General features: G+C 37.4%; 2 protein-coding genes across 6 annotated transcripts in view; both read left to right on the forward strand.

The window, feature by feature from the left end:
- LOC138743388 (neurofilament medium polypeptide-like) overlaps positions 1-19,112 on the forward strand; it is a 39,880-nt gene extending 20,768 nt beyond the window's left edge. For all 5 annotated transcript variants that reach the window (XM_069898701.1, XM_069898704.1, XM_069898699.1 and 2 more), the window contains 2 exons: positions 1,670-1,774; positions 18,779-19,112. In XM_069898701.1, coding sequence (XP_069754802.1) covers positions 1,670-1,774; positions 18,779-18,802 — 129 coding nt within the window. In that variant the 3' untranslated portion in view covers positions 18,803-19,112. The remainder of the gene's footprint in view (positions 1-1,669; positions 1,775-18,778) is intronic.
- Positions 19,113-22,086: 2,974 nt separating this feature from the next.
- On the forward strand, positions 22,087-24,536 carry adirf (adipogenesis regulatory factor). The gene is made up of 3 exons (XM_069897781.1): positions 22,087-22,165; positions 22,275-22,337; positions 24,336-24,536. The coding sequence occupies exons 1-3, from the start codon at positions 22,087-22,089 to the stop codon at positions 24,437-24,439; spliced, it is 246 nt and encodes an 81-aa protein (XP_069753882.1). The 3' UTR covers positions 24,440-24,536.
- The last annotated feature ends 543 nt before the right edge of the window (positions 24,537-25,079 follow it).

Raw genomic sequence — 25,079 nt, forward strand, 5'->3', positions numbered from 1 at the left:
TACTGCAAGCAATATTTATAGAAATAACGGAAGAAATTTAATTAGTTAGCACATTTGTTTTACATGTACATGTTTCAAATTGATCACTAGATGAGTTCTTCGGTGTATTTTAAAATTTTATTCTTAATGATCAAGTACAATAGATGGCCCTTCTGGCCCATGAAATCAGTATTGTCCAATTAACCTACCAAGTATTTGATGGGGAATGCATGTACCCTGCATGAAACACACAGTTTATGAAGGGGTGATGCTAATCTATTTATAATAATCATTTAATATCACTCTTGTAAATGAAGATTTAGGAAGGATTATAGACATGGTCATGTCCTTCAAGCCTGAACAGTAGATGTTTTTTCAGTGGAATGCAGTGCGCACAATGCTAGCAGCACCCTTTACACCCAGGGTTTATCTGCCACAGCTTAGCATACTGGACGGTGACAGCCAGGTCCTCGGGTCATAGGTGTTATGTCAGAGTGTCTTCGATGGATGCCCTGACAAGGCAAATGATCCCCTTCTGCCTGGGTTTGAAATCAGAGTTTTCCTCATCTTAGGCTGGCTGCCAACCAAGGCTAATGAGCCCAGCCTACCCATCCAGTTATAAGGCCGGACACTCGGTCACACCATGATGTAGCAAACTCATTGAAAATGGGGTACAATGGCGAGAAGGTGCTGCTACAAACCAGTAATGTAGGGGATGCCATTTGCAGTAACTTCCTGCCTGGTAAGCCAGAGAATGGCCATATGGTGATCACTACGCCGAAAAAGGAGAGGCATGTTCCCTTTCTCTGGTGAGCGGGAAATCAGGCCCAGAGCTCACCTGCACCCTCCCCCCCAACTGATTAACATATATAATGAGTTTATTACCATATACAATGTATATGTGCACCGAATTTCTTACTTTACTGAACAGGTTCTTTACATAATTTTTTTTTAAATGACAAAATAAAAACAAGCTCAGATCAGTGGATAATTTCAGAATTTATTTAAAGTTTCTAAAAAGGAAAGAGTTTAAGTGAAAATTACCAATACCAAAAATAAGCACAAGTTTATCAAATGCCCAGTAAGGGTTTCCACATGTGAGATGAGAAGAATAAAAGGGGAATATCAGAACATATGAATGAGGAATAGGAGTAAGCCAATTAGCCCATCAAACCTGCTCTGCCATTCAATAACTTCTCCTTTAAGCTCAACCTCCACCCCTCACCTTAAATGCATGTCCCTTATCCCAGGAAAATTATTCTAACTGTCATTTAACAATGCCTCTTATAATTTTATTAACTTCTATCAGGTTTTCAGTCTTTGATGCTCAAGGCTAAACAACCAAAGTTTGTCCAAATTCTCCTGATAGCTCATACCTTCTAATCCAGGCAACTTCCTGGAAATCTCTCTCGAACACTTTTCAAAGCTTCCACATTCATCCTATTACGGAGTGACTAATTTTGTACACAATACTCCAAGAATGGCTGAATCAAAGTTTTATTCAGCCGTTACATGACTTCCTTACCTTTATTCAATTACTCACTATCAACACTCACATCTCGATCTTTATGAACTGCCTCCTGAAAGTACACATGGATGGTATTCTTCTCGTCTGCAGTGTTAAAATTGCATCTTCCCATTAGTCAATGGATAAACATGAATGAAGATTTATATTTTTTTCATCTTGTAGCAGTCTGAAGAATTGGGGGAAGAAGCTGTTAAAGAAATCTTAGAGGAAAATACAGTGGAACCAGAAGGTGAAATTGAACCTGAAGCATATGAAGAGGAACCACAGGTAAAGAAAGAAAAAAATAAAATAAAATGATTAGTTTCGCATGACAGATTTGAAATGTTAGTAAAATTACTGTTTTGATTAAACTAAAATTGAAGCCTTTGATCAATGTTTCACTGTTTGTGGTGAAATAAATAGGATAAATCCTGACATCATTATATAATGCAGTTGTGATGAAAATATTTAACCATCAGACAAAATGTTGTTGATTCCATATAGGTTGAGAAAATCTGAAGGTAAATGATGGAAAACTTCTTATGAAGTAATTTTATTCTGACATTGAATCTGAGTATTACATCTTTATCCAGCTGAATTAAAATGTGAAGGATTGAGTGGTTCATGATTACTCAATGATACTAGTCTAAAACCAGTTATAATGACTGTGTCACTGGCAAAGGTACTTTGGCTTCATGAATTTTTTCAAAACACTGTACCATGTGCATGATGAATCCCTTTGATGATCAGTGCTGAAATATGGTTAATACTGGAAGCAACATTAATAGAAATAACAGAAGAAATTCAATTACATTACACATTTGTTTTACATGTTTCAAATTGATCGTTAGATGAGTTCCTTGGTGTATTTTTGCGTTTTAATTTTAATGATAAAGCATCTGGCCCATGAAACCCATGCTGGCCAATTACACCCAATTAACCTACCAAGTATTTGATAGATAATGCATGTCATTTGCATGGAACATACAGGTTATACAGGGCTGATGCTAATCCTTTTATAATTATCAATTGATACAATTTCTAAAATTAATTCACATATATAATGAGTTTACATTGCACACATCCAATGAATTTTTTTTCTTGCTGCGGCAGAACAGGTACTTGACAAAACAACAGGTAAATGACAAAACTACAAGAAAATCAACTACATACTAAATACTTAATTGAATTAAAAATACAATAAATATAGACAAAAACAGACAGGATTTCTCTCTTAAGTATCTGTAAGATTTCCCAGTGTATCTTCTGTTTAGGTTAACTAACAATATAAATTCTGGTTTCCTGTTTTTGTGTGATTGAACATTGAAAGGATTGGATCATTTCAAAGTGCAATGAAGTCAGTATGATAGATTCACCACTTTTACATTATTCCAGCAATTATGATATTAATTGGTCAGCTCCTTTTTTTAAAAAAATCTTATTTTCTAGAAAAAAAACTGAGGTTATCTGATTTCAACACCTCAAATTTCTCCATTAGAGAAAAAATCTTGTTATCTGGCTATTAATTGCTTACAGTAAACTCAGCAGTAAGGTTTCTGGACCAATGATCAAAAGACGTGAATTTTAAATTCCACCAGGGTAAGAGATCTGAATTAAGTCAAATTAATCTAAAATTTTTTTTAAAATCACCAGTGATTGTGATTTATCATAAATCACCTTCTCGTCCAAGGAAAGGAAATACCTGTCTCAAGCCTAAACTTTAGTCGGAAAGTAGTACAATGTACAAATAGGGACTTAAGCCCGTTAATACCTGCTTGGCTATGAAGCAGCCATTTACACACATCTCCTTTTATTCTCCCCATATTCCAATTAAGCCTCCCAGAATTTGCTACTCAGTTATTGTCAATGAAATTAACCTCTTGGACATTTCAAGTATCATTTCATTTGATATATTGTGGAGAGGAAGTAGAAGGTCTCCACTACTATCTGACTCTGTAGTCTACCTCCACAAGCATGTGTATATTTATGCAGAGAGACATACAAGTTTCTAGAGAAATTCGGATTACATCATGGAACTGTAGCAAAATATATCTTGACTTTTATTACAATATTTTATTAAAACCTTAGTTTTGTCTAATTGTAATAAAACTATCTAATTGACCACTGTTAGTATCCTTGACTACAGTTAAGGCTCCAGCTCAACTTCCAAATAATATGTCTCACTGATCACAAATATTCAAATCCAGACACTGTATTAAAACAGGCTGTTTGCCAACTACTTTAAAGTCAGTGTCAACCTTTCTGCATGAAATTTCTTCCGCAGTTATACACCAGGTACAATTTACAATGGCCAATTAATCTATCAGATTGCACGTTTGGAATATGGAGAAACCCAGAGCACCCCAAGACACAAGGAGAACATGCACACTTCCCACTGCTTCCACCAGAGGTCAACACTGTGAGACAGTACCTCTACCAGCCCTGCTGCTGTGCCATTGTGCCATCAAAATAGAATAGCAAGGCAAGTTATTTTTTAAAACCATATGACAGAAACATCCTGCCAGTCAGCCCAGTCATTGTCATTCACATCGGAGTACAATGCAGCACTTTATCATTGGAATTATCCTGATCCTGAGTTTATTGTCATACACACAATTACAATTGCTCCAGGCAAACAGATAATTTGGTTAAAAATGCAACTTCAATAATAGGCACTTAATAACTGAGAATGGAAAGAAACAATAAATATTAAAAATATAGATAATAAATATGCAGTTATACTTGAAGCAAGAAAAAACATTCAGCAAATGAAACAGTGTAATAGTGCAGACAAGTTTTTTTTCTCCTTGAGTAGTTATTAAGTGGAGGGTTCAAGAGCCCAATAGACAGTAGGAAAAAAAAGGTTCTTAATCCTAGAGTTGTTGGTCTTCAGACGTCTGCACCTTCTTCCCAAAGGTAGCACCAAAAAGGTGTGACCAGTGTGATGAGGGTCCTGTATCATTTTGACTGCCTTCTTGAGGCAGCAAACTCACATTGATGTGATAGAAGTTGGAGGTCGGAACTTAACTATGTTGGCCACTTTTCGCAGCCTTCTGAGATCCTGAATGTCAGCAGAGATTTTCTGTCCAAATGTCTGGAAGAGGATTTGAACTCTTTGCCCACTTACCAAGATTGAGGGTGCTATCTGTAGTTGACATTGGTTATGAAAGAATCACACAGAACAAAGAATCTGCTTCACCTCATGAAAGATATTGCTCCAAGACTTGATCAGAGTAGTTTACCAATTCCAACGATTTTCAACCACCCCATTAGTGGCTTTCATTCCATCATTATATCAGAAATTAGAGGTTCTCTGATAACACATTATTCAATTCTGTTCAAAAAATTTAAGTCATCTATTCTTGGATAAAATGTGACTTAGATAACATTCAGGGTAGGTCTAATATATGGCCATGTTATATTTGTGCATTCAAAAAGAGATTGTATAATCACTTTCCCTTGACATTCAATAGCATTATATATGTCATAACCAACATTCTAAGGGTAAATCGTGAGCAGAAACTAAACTGAATCAAGCATACAATAGCAAACAGAACAGGTCAGGTGAAGAAGCTTGACATAAGCCAGGATGAAGTAGATGCTCTGTGATTAGTCAGGGATTACTTAAAGTGGTATGTGAGTGGAAAGAAAAAGTTTGCAAACCACTGTTATATTGTCTGGAGAAACTGAAGAACTGCACATGCTGAAATATTGAGTAAACAATGAAAAGCAGGAAGAACTCAGCAGGTCAGGCAACATTCATGGAGAGAGGAGGTCAGTGGGCATCTGGGGTCACAGCCTAAACTCTCATCTCCCCGTTCACCATCTTATAAAGTTCAGTAATCAAGATGGCAGTGCTGCGGTAATGGCAACACTGCCAATGGTACAGACCCAGAAAATACGAAGAAGTGGGTGATGGTCATTCAGCACGCCGCTCAATTGTTCTGGCCATGCAAGTTTAAATTCACTGTAGAATTGGGCCTGGGGCACTTTTTACAAAGAGGATCCATGGAAGTTCAAATCCAAGATGGTAGCACCCACAATCAGCAGATCAGATTTCAAAAGAGGAGGACACCAAGGAAGCAGTGGATTGCTGTGGGGCACCTGAGCAGAATCACATTCTCCCGCCAAGGAAGAGACAATCTGGAATGGACCCTAAAGGGTAGAAAACCACAGGAGCAAACTACGATGCATCTCAGGGCTCATCAGCCAGAAGCCTCACAACTGGCCTCAGGCTGCTGGTGACCAGGTACCAGGACTAGAAAGCAGGGCTGCCAAAGGGCTTTGGGCTCTTGATAGCTTCCTTATCATATCGAGCATATGGATCAAGGAACCAAGGAGGTGTGACTTGGATGTCTCAACCTTGGGTCTGACAGGAGGCCATAAGGCTATGGAGCTTAGCGGGGCACAGGAGGTGGTATCAAAGGAGGTGGCTGGATCCACAGACACTCAATAACTCCAAAGGGACCAAAGGAAAAAAAAATGTGTATTTTGTGCACATGATGGTAAATGAAATCTTGAAATCATTTCCAAATTTTCCCCAACATCAAACAGTCCACATTGTTGCATTCAAATCTGAAATTCTTCATCTAATAATGCTGTAGCAATATCTTCGGCAAAGAGACTGGATTAACTCAACAATAGCTCAATAATAATTTGGAATAGAAATAAATGATTGCAATGCTCTCTCATGAATTAATATATCAAGGAAAAAATTCCCTCTTTGATTAAGCTTTCCAATAGCTTTAACTCTACCACTGAAAAAAAAATTAACTTTGCAAATTAAAATCTGCTAAAAAAAGAGGCTAACAAAGAACTTTCTGTCAGCTCAAAACAAGGCAGCATGTGGTAAAATAGCTGAGATGAAAACCTTTATAAATGCCAGAACGTTATAAAGCTCGCTAACTATTTCAAGAGGATGCTGTTAATTGAATAAGCAGGGGCAAATCCTTTAGACTATGGTCACGATTTCTGACAGGAAATGCTGGAATTAATTAAAGTATATCCCGGGCCTATTGTCAGTCCCATTCTTATTGGATGACAAAAGTCTCCCAATGGATCACAATGCTCCAATATCGGGCTGCATGTAGAGTATCAACACACAGAACAGGTCTTGTGTGTCATCTAAGAACCATTCATTTCCATGGGGTTTTCTAGATGGTAGAATTGGGAAAGCAAGCTTTTTTTAAAATGAGTAAAGCAAAAAAAAAATCCAGATACAGGATATAGGAAATAAAATCAGATAACACAGTAAATGCTCAGGAAACATCTTTGGAGAAAGGAACAGAGCTGATGTTTCAGGTCAATGACCTTACACGTGAATAAGTAATTGTTAAAAATAGACAAGGGGTGGAGAGAAGAAAATGAATGTTGGTGATGGAACGGAGGCCAAGAGAATCTGAAAAATCTGGTGATCCCACTGAAGAGACTGTGGAGAAAACTTGTTAATAGCAGCCGATCTAAGGAAGTGTACTTAGAAGGGATGAATATGTACATACAAGAAAGAATAAAAATGATGGAGCTATGAGGTCACTGCAACTGGTAGAAAAAAAACCTGAAATAAATACATGATTGTTTGAAATACTAATTAATGGCTAATATGGGAAGAGAAACAACTGATTTAATTTTGTAAGATCTTCCAGGTGAAACAGCAATTTATTCGTACATGCTCAATTTTAGAATGCAGCAATCAAAGCTAATGATTTTGTCTCACTGTTGTTAGATAAGCTGATTGAGTAACTGGTTTGTAGGAGACCTTCCTTCAGTAACAGCATCATCCATGAGTTCCCATTTATTTTAATCTTGCAACGTAGTCCCCTTTTGACCTCTGTCTTTGGCCTCTCAAACTGTTTCAATGAAGCGCAAGATAAACTTGAGGAATAACACCTCACTTTCAGCCCTTAATTTTAATAGTTTTAAAATGTCTGTCATTTGGAAAGTGGTAAAAACCAGACATTCTAGAGGGGGTGGGGGGGCTCAAGACAAAGTCACCTGAGGCCTAATTGCCAGCAGATGCCTGAGTGGAGGAGAGCCAGAGACATAAAGGATGGTGGGCGCCATAGCTGTGGCTTCCAGATGGCAGTCGAGGTCTAGAAATATCTGTCTTCGGAATTGACAGTTCATCTTACATATAAAGTATTTTAGAGATTACATATGAATGCTAGAACATTGGAATAAAAATTGGCCAAACAATGTCTAAAGCTAATTGTGACAATTGCATGGTGAATTTCAGGTTAGGAAGGAAATTTTCAGGATATTTACATAAATTGATCTCGCAGTAGGGTCGTACATTACCTACATAACTATTTTGTCTTGGTCTTAGAAATTGCTTGATTGTCTTTTTTAAAAATGTCTATCAAGACTGTGTCAAAAAGAATTCACCTATTTACTAATTTCCTATAAGGATCTTAATTGCACCATCAGTAAAGGGAATACAGGTATTACAATATGTTCTTTGAGATAACTTCAGGCCTTTGGCAAATAGTGCACTTTGTTTTTGCAATAAGTACTTATGTGTAAGTGAGGATTATAATTCCATCTCGTCAATTGATTTAAAAAAAACCTCCAATTTTCCAGTATATTTTAGGACAAAACAATTCTATCTGTGAATTATGTGATTGGAACTCCAGATAAGAGAGCATCCATTAATTGAAGATGTAATTCTACAAGGAAAGAAAACATTGAAAGTTATTACAGCACTAAAATTAATTGAGAAGCTTGCACTGCAAAAATGGATACAGTAAAACCTCTGGCATCCAGTGATTATGGGGATTGATAGGATGCTGGATGAGTGAATTTTCTGTTTCTTGAGATTGTGTGTTGCATTGATTGGTGAACTAATGGTGAGATACACCAATTTTAAACTACCATATTTATTACCTTTTTACCTTTGTGCTTTTTTTTGCTGGTTGCTTGAATTCTGGATAACAGGGGTTTCAAAAGCTCCTTAGGATTCTCTGAAGGACAATGACATGTTTTATTAGCGGCTCCCTGCAAATTTGCATCATGACAGTAAAATCAATGTAAAAAGTGAATGATATTTTTCTGAAATGCAAAACATCAATGATGCATTGGGGTTTGAACATTCCTATCAAGGTCTGCTGAAACCACTAATAGTATTTTTCTCATATGATGCTTCTTTTCAAATTAAATCAACAACATTGATTTTCAAGCAGGCTGTGCATCATGAAATTTGATCCATAAATTTATCCATTTAGTTGTAGTTTATACTTGTCAGAAAAATCACTTGTCTGTTTGAGTCAATCATTGGGAATAATTTTGTATCTTCAATAATTATAATTTCTGCATGTTAAATTATTCATGCCAACATGACTTTCAATAATTCAAATTCTTTGATTATTTTCTTAGCTCATCTTTATTTTAAAAATATTATTTCATTGATAAAAATTTGTAATCATAATTCATTTGTCAAGAAGCAGAACTGATCATCTCATTCTATTTTCTAACTGGTCATCTCATTCTATTTTCTAACTGGTCATCTCATTCTATTTTCTAACTGGTCATCTCATTCTATTTTCTAACTGGTCATCTCATTCTATTTTCTAACTGGTCATCTCATTCTATTTTCTAACTGGTCATCTCATTCTATTTTCTAACTGGTCATCTCATTCTATTTTCTAACTGGTCATCTCATTCTATTTTCTAACTGGTCATCTCATTCTATTTTCTAACTGGTCATCTCATTCTATTTTCTAACTGGTCATCTCATTCTATTTTCTAACTGGTCATCTCATTCTATTTTCTAACTGGCCAGCTCATTCTATTTTCTAACTGGTCATCTCATTCTATTTTCTAACTGGTCATCCCATTCTATTTTCTAACTGGCCATCTCATTCTATTTTCTAACTGGTCATCTCATTCTATTTTCTAACTGGTCATCTCATTCTATTTTCTAACTGGTTATCTCATTCTATTTTCTAACTGGCCATCTCATTCTATTTTCTAACTGGTTATCTCATTCTATTTTCTAACTGGTCATCTCATTCTATTTTCTTGATTTCAGCATGACTTATTTGTTTTACATCCATTCCTTTGGCTGTAAAACTTCACGTTTGTTTTAAAAATAACACAGGTTGCAGCTCTTGAGTATGCAATGACAGCAGGTCCCTAAAACTATGGCCTTTCCCTCAAAATCATTTGCGACAGATGAACCAACTTCAGTATATTTCCTCACTATGTTACCAGGAACAAGGAATATTCCAGTCCATATCATTTGGTCATTGTATGCTCTGCCATTAGTAAGGGACTGCTTTTTTTTAAAAAAATTTTATTTTTCACACCATAAATCACATTAACCATGATACACACTTTTTCCTTTTCACACATATACAGTGCCATTTTCTCCCCCCCCTCCCTCCTCCCATCCCACCCTCCCTACCTCCCCCCTCCCGTCCATTTAAGGTACAAAATCTAGGATACATCAAACCAGTCAGACAATGTTGTCATTCAATAAAAATACACCAGAAATTCCACTGAGTCCATTCTTTTCATTTCCTTTTCCTTCCGTTAACTTAGGTAGTGATTGTTGCCGGTAGGTTTTCGCTATTGTGTTTAATGTAAGGCTCCCATATTTGTTTGAATATTTCAATATTATTTCTTAAACTATATGTTACAATATAACTCAAGATACAGCGCTGGCATATTACCAATTGAGATCCAACTTGAAGGATAAATTAGGAAGCAGTTTGAGTTTGCCAGAGGGAAGTAACTTTGAATATGTGATTACAGATACAATGATAATCAAAAGATTTATAACAAATATGTATATTAAACTGCAAGAAAAGGAGAATGAGGAAACAAATGGTAAAACTAAATAAAAATGGGAACAAGATTTAAATATAAAGATAAAAAAGGAAACATGGGAGAAGTTATGCTCTGGAACAATGAGAAATACAATAAATACGAGGTTACGTATGATACAATATAACTGGATACACAGGCTATACATTACACCTCAAAAGTTAAATAAATGGGACCCAACAGTATCTGATAGATGTTTTCGATGTAAAAAAGAAATGGGAACAACAATTCATGCAATCTGGACATGTGAGAAAGTAGAAAAATTTTGGGAAGATCTAAATCAGATATTAAATAAAATAACAGAAAACAATATACCAAAGAATCCAGAGATCTTCCTCCTAAGTAACACAAAAAAACAAAGAATTTGGAATTGATTTGGAGGATGCACAAAAAAGATTTGTTAAGATAGCTCTAGCCGTAGCAAAAAAATGTATTATGTCAACCTGGAAATTGGAAGATAATTTGAAAATACAACAATGGTATATAGAAATGAATAAATGTATTCCGTTAGAAAAAAGTAAGGGACTGCTTAAGGTGATATGTGAGTGGGGAGGGGAGAATCTAGACCCAATTGTTACTGAAATATTTTGCTTGAGAAAAATTGTCATTGGCCCATTTCATGTCAATTAGGTGCAATTAAAACAGTGGTTTTCAAACTTTTTCTTTCCACCCACATACCACCTTAAGCAATCCCTTACTAATAACAGAGCATCTATGGCATAGGGATTACTTAAAGTGGTATCTGAGTGGGAAGAAAAAGGTTGAGAACTACTGTTGTAGTGGAAGTTCATGAATGTTCAGGCAGACCACATATCATCGTTCATTTAGTGGAAAACCTCCAGAAACAGGTGTTTGATTGCACAGGTGTCTGTATTATACAGTTGTTTAGCATGGACCTTAGGAAAAAGTATTATTTATCTTGGCTAATAAGCATCCAAGACATAAATGGATGACAATCTCATCCCCAGTACAGCTGCCACAACATTCAGCATTGAGGCTACTACTGTGTTCAAACCATCTCACCACCAACCAAGGAAGGTTGTAGTGCTTGTTTAGAAGTTCTGACAATGCAGCAGTTTGCTTAACAGTTGACCAAATGTCTGTCTTGGGGTTCGCTGTTTCAATTTGGTTGACAAAAAAAAACAGAGAATGAGATAATGCAAGGCAAACTCTTTCAGCCAATCTGATTTAGCTTGTTTAACAGTTTTGAAATGAGAAAGGAAATGCATGTGTTACTATAAAATAATCCACATCTGGAATTCCTAAAGCACACACAGCTAATGAAATATATTAGTACTGTAGTATCTTTTGCAATATAGGAAAGGCCATAGCCAATTTGATTGCGATAAGCTCTCAAAAGTAGTGAAATAAATGACCAAATAATTTTATTTTTAACCATGTGGACTGGAGGCTAAAATAATGTTAATGTACCAGGAAGATTTCCCCATCTGCTTTAAATAATGCTAATGGAATAATTTGTTTCAGAGTTCGGTCTGAGACATACAGTAGTACCTTGGACTTTAGCACATCCAACTACTTCAGTCATCTTCTTCTGAGGATAATATACCAGAGGTTATGCAAGGGGAGGGCACGTCAGGTCTGTGAAGTGCTTATCTTTTTCTCAGATTAAATCTATATTTCTTTAGATATCTCTGAGTTTAATTGTTGGGGAATTGATCTGATTCTATATCTGCATGAAATTAATGTTAATTCCAAATGAAATACCAAGCCCTGGTTTGAAATGGAAGGAAATAGAATTTAGATTTACCTTTAGAACATAGATCACTACAGCACAGTACTGGCCTTCTGGCTTTCAATGTTATGCTGATCCATATATTCCTAAAAAAAGTACTAAATCTTCCTTACCCTGTAACCCTCCACTTTTCCTCCATCCATGTGCCTTTCTAAGATTCTCTAAAATGTCCGTAATGTTTCAGCCTCCCTGATTAGGGATTCCAGGCACCCACAACTCTCTACATTAAAAAAAACCTTACCCCTGATGTCTCCCCTAAACTTCCCTCCCTTCACTTCATACACATGTCCTCTGGTGTTTGCTATTCCTACCCTTGGAAACACATGCTGGCTGTCCACCCTATTTATGCCTCTCAATCTTGTAGACCTCTATTGTCTTCTCTGCACCGTCCCCATGGCTTTCACATCCTTCCTATAATGAGGTGATCAGAAATGAACACAATACTCTAAGTGTGGTCTTACCAGAGATTTGTGGAATTGCAACACGACTTCTCTACTCCTGTATTTCCTGCACCATTCCAAAATCTGCCTGCTTATCTGCTCCTCCATGTCCCGAGGGCGATTTGGGGGCTTATAGACTACACCCAGCACAGTGATAGCTCCCTTACTATTTCTGACTTCCACCCACACTGACTCAGTGGACACTTCCTCTGCAGCGTCCTCCCTTTCTATAGCTGTGATACTATCCCTGACCAGTAATGCTACTCCCCAAACTCCTCTCCAACCTCCCATACCTCATGTACACATTTCCATTTGAACACAAGGAGAATACAGCCTGGAATAATATGATCAATCAGAACAGAATAAATGAGTAATAGCATGAACATTTGTATCAGTCTTCTATTCTTCATGCACTGCAATTACTAATGCTGGTATAAAATGTCATTGCTATTAAACAAGTTCTGACAGCCAATAATCTTCTTTGTGGATGCCATCTCCTTTTCATTGCAAAATATATTTTCTGGTATCTATAATCATGGTGTGCAGTTTTAAATTACAGTGGTACACTCCATGCTTTTCAGTACATTGGAGATTAATAACATTTTGATGAGAGACATTAGCCAAAATCAAACGCTAAAAGAAGACCAGCCTTCTTAATTGCAGCTGACCTATTTTCAGAGGAGAATTATGTTCCCAGAGAAAAAATTAAATAAATTCAGGAAGAACTCAGTGGATCAAGCAGCATCAATGATGGGAAAGGGGTAAGTCAATGTTTTGGCTCTAAACCCTGATTCAGGATCTCAAACCGAAATGTTAGTTTACGCATTTTGCCTCCACCGATGTGCTGGCTCATTGGATTCTTCCACGTCTCTACTGTTTCATCTAGATTCCAATCACTGCACTCTCTTTTGCTTTCAGGATTATGCTCAGTATACTTTTTAAATCATTAAACTACAGTTCAGAATTTGTTATGAACAAAATTGGAATTTAAGATAAAACTGCCATTGTAGTTGTGTTACCTGCTTGTTAAAATGTGGTTATGTTATTGCAGCATTGAATACTTGGAGATACTATAACATGTCTTTTATATAAAAATCACCAGAGAGAAATGGAGGACTTGACCAAATTATCTTTATCTCATTTTCAGATTAATTCCTATTGTCATGTCAATTAAAGATCTTTAGAGCCATAGAACACTACAGCACAGAAACAGACCCCTTTGGGGTCTGTGCTGAACCATTTTTTTTGCCTAGTCCCACAGACCTGCACCAAGTCTATAGCCATCCATAAATCTCCCATCTATGTACCTGTCCAAATTCTTCTTAAGTGTTAAAATTGAGCTCACATTCACCTCAGCTGGCAGTTCATTCCACTCTCTGAAAGAAAAATTTTCCCTTCATGTTCCCCCTAAACTTTTCCCCTTTCACTCTGAACCCATGTCTTCTGGTTTGTATCTCATCTACCCGCAGTGAAAAAAGCCTATCTACATTTATTCTGTCTATCCCCCTCATAATTTTAAATACCTCTATCAAATCTCCCCTCATTTTTCTATGCTCCAGGGAATAAAGTCTAACCTGTTTAACCTTTCCCTGTAACTAAGTTCTTGAAGTCTGGGCAACATCCTATTAAATCTTCTCTGCACTCTTTTGATCTTATTGATATCTTTTCTGTAGTTAGGTGACCAAAACTGCACGCAATACTCCAAATTTGGCCTTACGAATGTCTGATACAATTTCACCATAACATCCCAAATCCTACACTCAATTCTTTAATTTTTGAAGGCCAATATGTCAAAACCTCTCTTTACAACCCAATCCACCTGTGATGCTACTTTCAGGGAATTATGTATCTGTATTTCCAGGTACCTCTGTTCTACTGCATTCTTCAAAGCCCTACCATTTACTATGTATGACCTTTCTTGATTTGTCCTTCCAAAATGCAACATCTCACACCTGTCTGCATTAAGTTCCATCTTTCTTTTTTAGTCCATTTTTCCAGTTGGTCCAGATCCCTCTGCAAGCTTTGAAAACCTTCTTCATTGTCCACAATACCTCTAATCCTAGTATCATCTTCAAAACTGCTGATCCAATTTACCACATTATCATCCAGATCATTAATATAGATGACAAACAACAATGGTCCCAGCACTGATCCCTGAGGCACACCACTAATTACAAACCTCCATTCTGAGAAGCAATCATCCACCACTACTCTCTGGCTTCTGCCGTCCAGCCATTGGCAAATCCAGTTCATTACTTCACCATAAATACCTAGTGTCCAGTCTCCCATGTTGGACCTTGTCAAAGGCCTTACTAAAGTCCATGTAGACACCATCCACAGCCTTTCTTTCATCAAGTATAAGATTGATCAAATATAACTTATCATGCACAAAGTCATGATGAGTATCCCCAATCAGTTTCTGCCAAACTAAATAATTATATATCCAATCTTTTAGAACACCTTCTAATAGTTACTGACATCAGGCTCACCTGATTAAGAAGAAGCACTCCTTCTTCTATTTGTACCAATGGGGGCATTTAACTTCCAATTTTATTGCTGGCATTTAAATCTCTGTGCTAATTACTTGAAACAAGGCCCACGGTGGATATGGCAGTCAGTGCAACACTGCTACAGCGCCAGTGAATGGGACTATGATTTGAATTACATGTTGTCTGTTAGGAGTTGATATGTTCTCCCCATATCCGTGAGGATTTTCCCTGGGAGCTCCAATTTCCTCCCACCATTCGAAATGCATCAGGGATTGTAGGTTAACTGGGTGTAATTGGGCGGCACAAGCTCATGGGCCAAAATGGTCTGTTACTGTGCTGTATTATAAATTGAATTTAAAAGCCATTCAGCATTTTGTCTAACCCCAATGGAGCAGTGAATTGTAAGGATCGACAAGAAAACAAAAGAACAAACATCTACATTTATATCCACATCACAGGAAATGTATATCAAACTTATTAATTATACCGTAAGGAAAATTCAAGGCAATAAAGAAACATTTCATCCCCTTTCAGCTTTTTTTAAAGTCCCTGCTACCAAATTCTGCCACTGTGCCTTTTATATTTCTATACTTCTGACAGAATTTTGCAAATTCTAAACTTTTTAACATTCTGGATATATTCTTTCAGTGAATATACTAATATTCTTTATCATATATCCACCATTTATTTTGCAATACCTTATCGAGGCTTCCAACCTATCCTCTCATTTTAGTTAATGTGTCATAGTCTTAGGGCTATTATGAATGCCTCCGAGTCAAAGGTCTGTCGATTTAACCCCCACTCTAGGACATGAACACATAAATCTGACCTTTCAGAAATGCAGTGCATTGTGCTATGTTTCATATGAAAGTTTAAACCAGTTTCCCGAGTTACGTTGTAAATCACAAAAATCTGTAGACACAGTATTTGTAGTAAAAACACAAAATGCTGGAGAAACTCAGATGGTCAAACAGTGACCTGTATGAGGCAAAGGTAAAAATAAATTACCGACGCTTCGGGCTTGAGTCCTTCATCAAGGTATGGAAGAATGTCTGCGGGCATCCGAACAAAAGGATGGATTTGTGGGGGGGGGGGGGAGAAGGGGAGGCGGGCAAAAGCAGGAGAAAGGAGGGAGGGAGCAGCAGCGATCGGGGGAGGAGGGATAGCTAGGTGGGGGGAGGGGGAGAACTGGAAAAACTGGAAAGGGGAGGGGGGGAATAAAGGGTGACCAGGTTAGCAGAAAGCAGAGAAGTTGATGTTAATGCCACCTGGCTGGAAAGTGCCTGTGTTGAAAATAAGGTGTTCCTCCAGTGGTTATATTAATGTGGTGATATGCCACTAGCCGACTGCAGGGGGAAACCTGTGTACCTGCAGGAAAAGCACTGGAGGACAAGGCAACATCTGGCCAGCTGTCAATCAGCCGACCTGAATGGACCAAGCTCCACCTGGTCGGCTGCCAATCACCCTCCGGGATACAAGCTACATCCGGCCCCTCAAGGTCAGTCTCAGAGCCAGCACAGCTACTCTCACAACCAGCTCTGTGGAAGTTTGTGTGGAATAAAGCCTGTTGAACAGGCTTTATATTTTGTGTCTGCTTTTCTGCTCGATAGCACATCAGAATTAATCACAAGGTAATATTCTCAGTAAAATAGTTTTGCCAGTGTCTAAGTTACCTGTTTCTCACTCATAAAACAGTTTAGGATTTAATGGGATCTTGTTATGCACAAAGTTGTCATCCTTCAAACATTCTCGTGTTTCATACTTAAAAAGATGTTTCAAGCAGAGTTTCAAACAAGTTGTTTTCTATATACAATTACTAAAATATTATAAGAATTTATAACAATGAATGCGACACAGGAAGTTTGCTGAAAAAAAATCGTAGAATGTTGGCATAAATAAATAATGAAATAAAGGATCTTGACTCGTGTGGCACAGCATGGTGGTATTTATTATGCGGCACATTGCAGCGGCAAGTTGAGAGTTCATGAAAGATAGAAGCAACCAGAGGAAATCAAACTGTGCACTGCATTAAAGATTAGGGTTATGTTTCTGATATTAGTGTTGGCAAACAGGTCACAACTTATAACTGAACTAGTGGAATTTCATACTTTATTATGCCTGTGCTCAACCTGCTGTCACATATTCAATCCTTTGGTGTCAGAAGGAGTCTGTTGCGGGGCAGAACAGTTTAGACCAGGGGTGGTCAAAGTCTGGCCCCGGGTCATTTGCGGCCATTTCCCATTTTTAAGTGGCCCAGGTTAATTTTGAAAATGATATAATATGGCTCATTAGAACATAGTCTCTAACAATACTTGCATGTACTTTTCAGTTACAACACTAAATGTTGCAGCCATTTTGAACAACTACTAGACTGACTATTGAAATGTTTCTCATCGATGAAAATGTTCTCTTCAGTTAATTTTTTAAAAATTGATTAAACATTGTGGAACTGAAAAGACAGAAAATAGCAAGAGAAGTGCTGAAAATTTCAGACATGGTGGGAAATTAATACTTTTTCCACAGAAATCAAGTGGAAATTTGATTTGCGAGGAATCTGTTAACTTAGCCTATGTTTAATAGCCTCTCTACTGATTTACACATTGCATCATAATCATTAGGTGGACACTTGGGCCATGAACTGTATTCATTGAGAGTTGTGGAGGAATGTTGGGGCCAGCCTTGTCCCTTTCTTGATCTGTTCTCCTTTTCTTATTTTCTGCCCCACTTTTTGATTTGGACTGCTTATTTTTGAATAAGAGCTCAAGAGTTTTACTGGATCCATTTAAATTAAAGTGCACCATGTGCAGAAATGCCCACTGTAATATGTGAGCCCAGCAGTAATATCAACAGTTCAGTAGTGTCATATAGCTATTTTGATAGAAAATTAATTTTCAATGGCACAGGTGTTTTCTGGTCTAAAAATACTATTTATCTTGCAGTGTTACTGGTTTTAAACTGCTGGACTTAATATTGTCTAGGCCATGACTCCTAATATTTTTCTGTTTGTGGCCCAGAACCAAAAAAGTTTGGCCACCCCTGGTTTAGACTGTATGGTTTAGAGAAGCAAAGAACTGCAGATCCTGGAATTTTGTGCAAACAAGGAGCTGCTGAAGGAATTTAGTTGGTCCTTCGGCATCTGTGGGTAGAAATGGTAGGTCAACTTCATGGTTCAGGACCCTTTCAATTTCAAGTTCAAATTTATTTTCAGAGAACATACAAGACATCACATATAGCCCTGAGATTACTGATTACTGAACATTTTTTTTAATGTGTTTGCAGTTTGTTTACATTTTTTTATTTGTTGGCACTCCTCTCTTTTGTATACATATTTTTTTTTAGTACAGTTTACACCACCTATAACTGAAAAAAAATCTCAGGGTTGTCTGTTATGTCAAATACTCTTGACAGTAAATTTAAACTTCAAACTTAAATTGGGAATTTGTAACATATAAAAGGAAGACAAATTTTTGTGGGCAACAAACAGCAGGAAGTTTCCTTTATCTCTGTCAATTGTCAGAGCCAAGGTTTTTTGTGTGGCCAAACAAAAGGGTAAATTTAGTGCTTGATCCTGTTCATGGCATTTCTTTTGAACTTGTTGAGTGGCTCCATCCAACACTTAATAAAGAAAGAGTCAACACTGGTGAATCTATAGCCATGACATATAATTAAAAAAAGAGAGAAGTTGAAATGGGATGGCCTCTCAGTCTTTGACTGAAAGTAAATTCTTACTGGGAAATTAAATCATGAATTATTTTTAACAATGGATAAAATGTCTTCTTTTAATTCTTAGGAGGAATATGAAGAAGAGGCATGAAGTTCAGAATGACCAAGAAGACAAAGAGAAAAAAGTGGAATAAAAAGGTTTCTCTCATTGTCTTCTACTGATCCAACGATTCCTTAACTTTTTTGTTGTACAGTGTTCAAGGATCCTTTGTTAGTCATACCATTGTTATAAAATTTTATTTGCTATGGCTCACTTCATTAACTTCCTCCCTCTGAAGTGAGACCTTGGATTTGGAGAGATAATGCTGTTTGTGAACTGTATGATTTCTTGTGTTTCAGTAGAAACATCTTATTTCTAACTTCAAGTTTGAACCAAATTAAATAGTTATCTTGCTGTACAATGCTTGTTTGTGACTAAGTATTTCATACTTTTTATACATTGATTTACATGACTATTCTTTAATTGTAACCACCAAATAGGGAGCTGAAGAGAATATGATACTGAATTGCAGTATAAAAGTGTCCAGGTGAGTCACAAGACAAGCAAATTGAACGTGATAGGTCTATATGCTTGTAAGTGAAACACGGAAGTCTGCAGACACTGTGATTGTAGTAAAAAACAAACAGAAATGCTGGGGAAACTCAGCTGAACTTGCAGCGTCCATAGGAGATAAAGATATTTAACCAATGTTTCAGGCCTGAGCCCTTCTTCAAGAACAGGAAGATATCAGAATGAAGACTGAAAACTGGCTTAGGGTGGGGTGGTGGGGTGAAGGGAGAGTCCAGAGCAATAAAAGGTGTTAATTGGATATGAGGGGAGAGGAGAGTCTCTGATCACCTCAATGGAATGGATCTCCCAGTAGCAACCATTTCAATTCCTCATCCCATTCCCTTGCTGACAGGTCCCATGCACTGCCAGACTGAGACCACTCACATATTGGAAGAACATCTCATCTTCCATCTAAGCACCCTCCAACTCGATGGTATTAATATTGATTTCTCTAAGTCTTTGTTAACCCTCCCATCCCCCACCTTCTCCTTATCCCTGTTGCCTTGCCTTTCCTTCAGTTAGCACTCTCTCTACCCTTTTATAGTGGAAAAAAATGGTTGGAAAGACAGAGATTCTCTGTCTTTAAATTGCTTCACTTACCTCTATAAAAGATCCGAAGGAGCATTGATTGGTTGAACTCACTCCATCTTCCATCTGCCTATGGGGGTAGTGTCAGAGGTGGAGTGAAGTCGCTCCACCTCCTCTGTAAAAGGATTGTTGCTGAATACAGCTCCAAACAGGAGGGCTGATGATGTCACGAAGACACTGTCAGCCCGCGACCCAACAGCACAAATTCAAAGAACCCATATTATCAAAAATGCCAATTACATTGTGCAGAAGATCTGCCTGAGTCCTAAGACTGATTCCACAGATCTCCACTAGTACTCGTACCTGCTCTTCAGTTGCCATTTTGAGTATAGGCCGCTGTCCCTTCCCGGCGCGTATATTTGATGTCACAGTTGTGGGGTGCACAACTGCACTTTTCACTCCGCTTCCTTCAGCTTCAGGAGCTGGCTCGCAATTTACCCCTCCACAAAAGCACCACACAATCCAAGGTGAGTTTGCCTTTTAAAAAAAAAACTTGAGCAGGTGATTATGCAGCTTTTGTGTTCAAAAAAAAACATTCTTTCTCTTCCCTGTATCTCCTTTCACGGAGCCAAAATCAATTCTCACCTCTCCTCTTATCATTTCCAATTAATACCTTTTTGTTGGCCTGGACTCCTCTCCCTGCCAGTCTTTGGCCTTTATTCTGATGCCTTCCTGTTCTTTGTTTAAACCCTGAAGAAGGGCTCAGCCCTAAACATCAGTAATTTATCTTTACCTCTGTGAGACCGGCTGAGTTCCTCCAGCATTTCTTTGTGTTTTTACTGTATGCTTGTAAGAATACCTGTAAATTACAATAGAACTAGAATTTGTTCAATTCTGTAATGTTTCCCTGAAATTGAAGGGATAACTTTTTTTATCAATTATCTTTAAATCTGGGGATGCTTGGAGATCCCATCATAATGCAGTTTATGATGACAGATGCCTCAGCTTCCATTGCAGAAGAATCAGAATCTGTCCATCGTCTGGGTACAGCAGAAAAAGAACCGACCTGTCAGTCATACAACATCAGCTTGCTGCCAAGCAAACTTAGACTTAAGGGTGTCACTGCATCCCAGCAATCTGACCTGCAACAGACGTTCAGCAGTGGCAGTGGAACATGGCTCTGCAGAACTCCATGCACTGCAATCGGATTAATGCCTTAGCATATGTATGTCAAGCATTCTGACCACTGTCAATGTTTAAGGTGAGAAGGTAAAATCTAAATCTGGGTTTACTAGTCCTGAAGCTGCTCAGCTCATTCTCCAGAACCATCGAGTCCTCTTCCACTGAAAGGTAGAAGTCATCTACCAGATGCAGATGAGCATTATGTCCAGGAAGAGGCCCATAAAGGACAACCTCCGAACTAATGTACGAGTATGCTTAATGAACAGTTGCATGTAGTTTTAGATTATTTGTGGACCTTCCCCAGGGCATTTCCTGCTACATACCTGCTGGTTTTTAGGTTCATTTGTTACTGTGAATTGCCCTTGATGTAGGTGGGTGAGAAGGTGGACAATCAAAGTGGGTGGGGGTAGGGGGGTGGTGAAGAGAGAAAGTGGATGGGGGTGGTCGAGGTAAATCGGAGGCAAAATGGGATTAGTGTAGATGGCTGCTGCAGAGATGTGATGGGCCAAGATTTTTCATGCAGCATGAGGGAGAACAATGAGGAATCAATTGAAGTAACAATTCTACTGTTATTATATCTGACCACCCTCTCATACAAATATTCAAGAACAGACATTTGTACTAATATCTCATTTCTAATGCTGCATTGAGATGTCAAATGCCAGTGAAGGAAATAACAAAGCAAAATCCTTTTTTTAAATAAAGTTAAACCACAACCTACCATTTTTGCAAGCAAAAAAGATTTGCATCTAGCCTAACCCATTGAAATTGAACTCAATCACGTTTAGCTGCTGTCCTTTACAGATCAAATGATTTTTTTAAAAATCAGGCACTGGGCTGTATCGCGTGAAATTTTTCGTATTTTAAAATGCCAAGACTGCAATTCCATTTAAAAATGGACTAGTTTGCAAAGGGAGATAAAAGAAAAACACTTGCCTAAGCTGTCTTTATTGAATACTCCACTAATCTCTTTTTTTTTAAAAAAAAAGCTTTCTGCTTCATTAATCATTATTTATCAAGCTTCTGCCTGAGGGCCTGAAAAGCAAAACTATTAAACCCAATGAGAAGTTGCTGCAAATTCACTTATGGCTTTGAACAGGATAGAGCAGCATAACATGGCAGCAATTAAAAAATCATTTGAAGAGCTGAAAAGCACAACGCAGACAGCTGCAAAGGGAATGGCAGATACGACAGGTTAGTGACTGAGCCAGCAGATTGGGGGGGGGGGGGGGTTAATTTGGCATATCAAAGAAGTATAATAGCATTACTTTTTTAATAGTTAAACTTTTTCCTCATATTTTAGCTCAGGCAGGTCAAGAAGCAGTTCAACTGGTGGCTGAATCATCCAAGGATATGACTAAAACAGGTGACTTGAGCTTTTCACCACTTGACAATCAGTCTATTACAAGTATCAACGTGTCACATAGCAGGGATTTTTTTTTTTGAAGTACACTGCGCCTCCACAAACAATGGAATATAAAATGAATGTCATGGAAAAAGGTAGTTAGAAATCCTACCTCAATACTGCAAGATTATAAAATACTGACCATAGGATTCTGTTGCAATGTAGTGTGAACAAATATGTTGATGCACTCCAGTATTATCTGTTCAAATCTGTTCATTGCAGAACTTAAGCAGATAAAAATGGTTAAGTAGCAGTTGAGAGAAAACAATGGATTGCTTGTTTAACATCAAAGGTATTTCATATGATCAAAGTTCATCCATCTAAAGTCAGAATTAGCGGTTAGTCACAAAAGTAGATTTTCTACAAAGATGTAATAACCATATAATAACCTGTTTCTGTCAAGTGATAGTTCAGTGGTTGTAAAGTTAAGTTGACTGAACAGCCAATTACATTAAAAGATTCTCATGGACTGAAAACCAGGAAGCAAAAATGATACATTTCACAATTAACATTAAATATCATCTACTAGTCCTAGTTGTTAGAATCTGAAGTGCCCTGCCTGGAGGGGTGTGGTGAGGTGGAAGGGTGGGGGGAGGGGTGGGTGTAGAATGGTGGGGAAAGAAGGTATTCTCATAACTTTTAAAATGCATCTCCCTAAGTATTTGAATTGTTAAGATGAGAATGCTATGCACCAAGACCTACTTAGTAAATGGGATTAGAATAGATGGGTACTTGATAGTTGACCAATACGATAAGATAACAGGCTTAATTTTGTGCTGAGTGAATCTCCAATTCTATAAGTTTCACCATCATCGCCATGACAACAGCTGGACCATTTTCTCTCTTTATAGATATTACTTTTTTTGGTATACTTCTAGCACTTTGTGATCTCATTTAAAAATTTCAACATTACATGATTGTAGAAAATTTTAATTTAATTGAATGGTTTATCTTATTGATAAATACTTCTCAAAAATGAGCTTTTATTATTCCCCCTGGTCTCTTAATTTTAATAATTCAGATACCTCACAGAATAGTAATATTTATCATTCTGATTATAATCCAGGGATTAATTTTTAATTTTAATAAATGTACATCAGTAATGTCTTAATTTTAAGTATGCAGGCCAATGGGTAGAGAGAGATACAACTGCTCAAGTTAGCCCTAACACATCACTAAACTTCTTGGAACACTCTTTCATTTATGAATTCTTGGTTATAATTTTAACCATTATGTATACACAAATTTTTGATGTAATATTTTTAAAGAATCAGTGCAGGGCACTAGTGTGGTAGAATATCACCCCACTGAGGAGAAGTCTGGAAGACCATAACTCTCATGGACTGAGCTGCCAAGCATGGACTTCGCCATCTTTGGTATGGACGTCCATGGGTTTTCTTAGGTCTAAAAAAAACCCGGCCCTATTAACCATATAACCATATAAGCATTTACGGAGCAGAAACAGGCCTTGTTGGGCTTTCGAGTCCGCACCAGTTCACTAGAACAGCTCCACTAGCTCAAACCTCCCGCTCTCTGCCAATAACCCTCCAACCCCCTCACCTGCATGTACACATCCAACCTTTTCTTAAATGACAGAAGGTTCTACAGGTGATTTAAACTGTATAGGGCCACTGGCATAATGCTGGTCAGTAGGACCCAGCAGAGGAAGACTCGTCTCACTCTCTGGTCCTACCAAGACCTCACCAGCAGCAACTCTGCTGTTACCACAGCTGCAGCAGGCCAATTTTGAAACTGCAGTGGCCAACATGGTTCTGGCCAATGAATTTAGAATTTATCATAATTTAATCTAACAATTCTGATTGTCCTTTTTGGCTCAGCTGGTTTCTGGAGAACATTGAACTATTTCAAAAGTGTAACCCAATATAGGAGAATCTGATAGTGATTGTGAAGAGATACTGAATACTGCTCACTTACATTTATTTTCATGTATGTCTGCAGCAACTGAAGAAGCATCAAAACAAACACAAACGGCTATCAACTCTGTTGCTTCCAAAGCACAAGACAGCATCAAATGTCTTGGCCAGAGGCTTGTTCAGAAATGAACTCTGGATTTTCCTTTTGCAAAAATGAGAATATTAACAGATATTACCTTTCAATTTTGCACATTTGATTGCATTAGATATAATACTTGGAACTATAGAAGCCCTAACTGATGCCTCATACCATTTAACAGTTAAAATGTGAAGACAACTTGTTTATTTTCAGTATCATTATACTGAATTGTAAATAAAGCAAAATAAGGGTAGTATTTCAGGTTCTGAAATAATAAAAACTAGGACAAAGCCAAATATTTGAAAAAAAGCAGTAATGCCAAAATAACAGAAGCGTGATAAAACAGCATTGAATTGTTGCAAATTTAAATAAAACATCTTTAATGTGGGTAATAAAGGAAAAACATTTCTTAATTAGTTGGATCCTTCCAATCAATTCAGCAGGCAGTTATAGATACAATGTTGTAATGTCAGGGGGAAAAAAAAGGCATTTAATTAAATAAAGAGAAGCCATTCATTTTTAGTTATTGAAGACAATTATTGACAATTATTGAAGTTCAATTCTGTCCAAAAATACCCGAATAGAAATTGGTGTTGTAATCAGCCCTCAGTAAGATTGAAATGCTATCATTTCAATATTTGACACTTGATATTCTTTTCTTCTTTGGTTTGGCTTCGCGGACGAAGATTT

This window comes from Narcine bancroftii, chromosome 9 (genome assembly GCF_036971445.1).
Source record: "Narcine bancroftii isolate sNarBan1 chromosome 9, sNarBan1.hap1, whole genome shotgun sequence".
Classification (NCBI taxonomy): domain Eukaryota; kingdom Metazoa; phylum Chordata; class Chondrichthyes; order Torpediniformes; family Narcinidae; genus Narcine; species Narcine bancroftii.

Bases quoted from the DNA above. Each gene is read 5' to 3' on its own strand.
- adirf (XM_069897781.1), top strand. From the start codon at position 22,087: ATGGCAGCAATTAAAAAATCATTTGAAGAGCTGAAAAGCACAACGCAG. The intron at 22,166-22,274 runs GTTAGTGACTGA...CTCATATTTTAG, and splicing joins GGGAATGGCAGATACGACAG to CTCAGGCAGGTCAAGAAGCA. The intron at 22,338-24,335 runs GTGACTTGAGCT...GTATGTCTGCAG, and splicing joins CAAGGATATGACTAAAACAG to CAACTGAAGAAGCATCAAAA.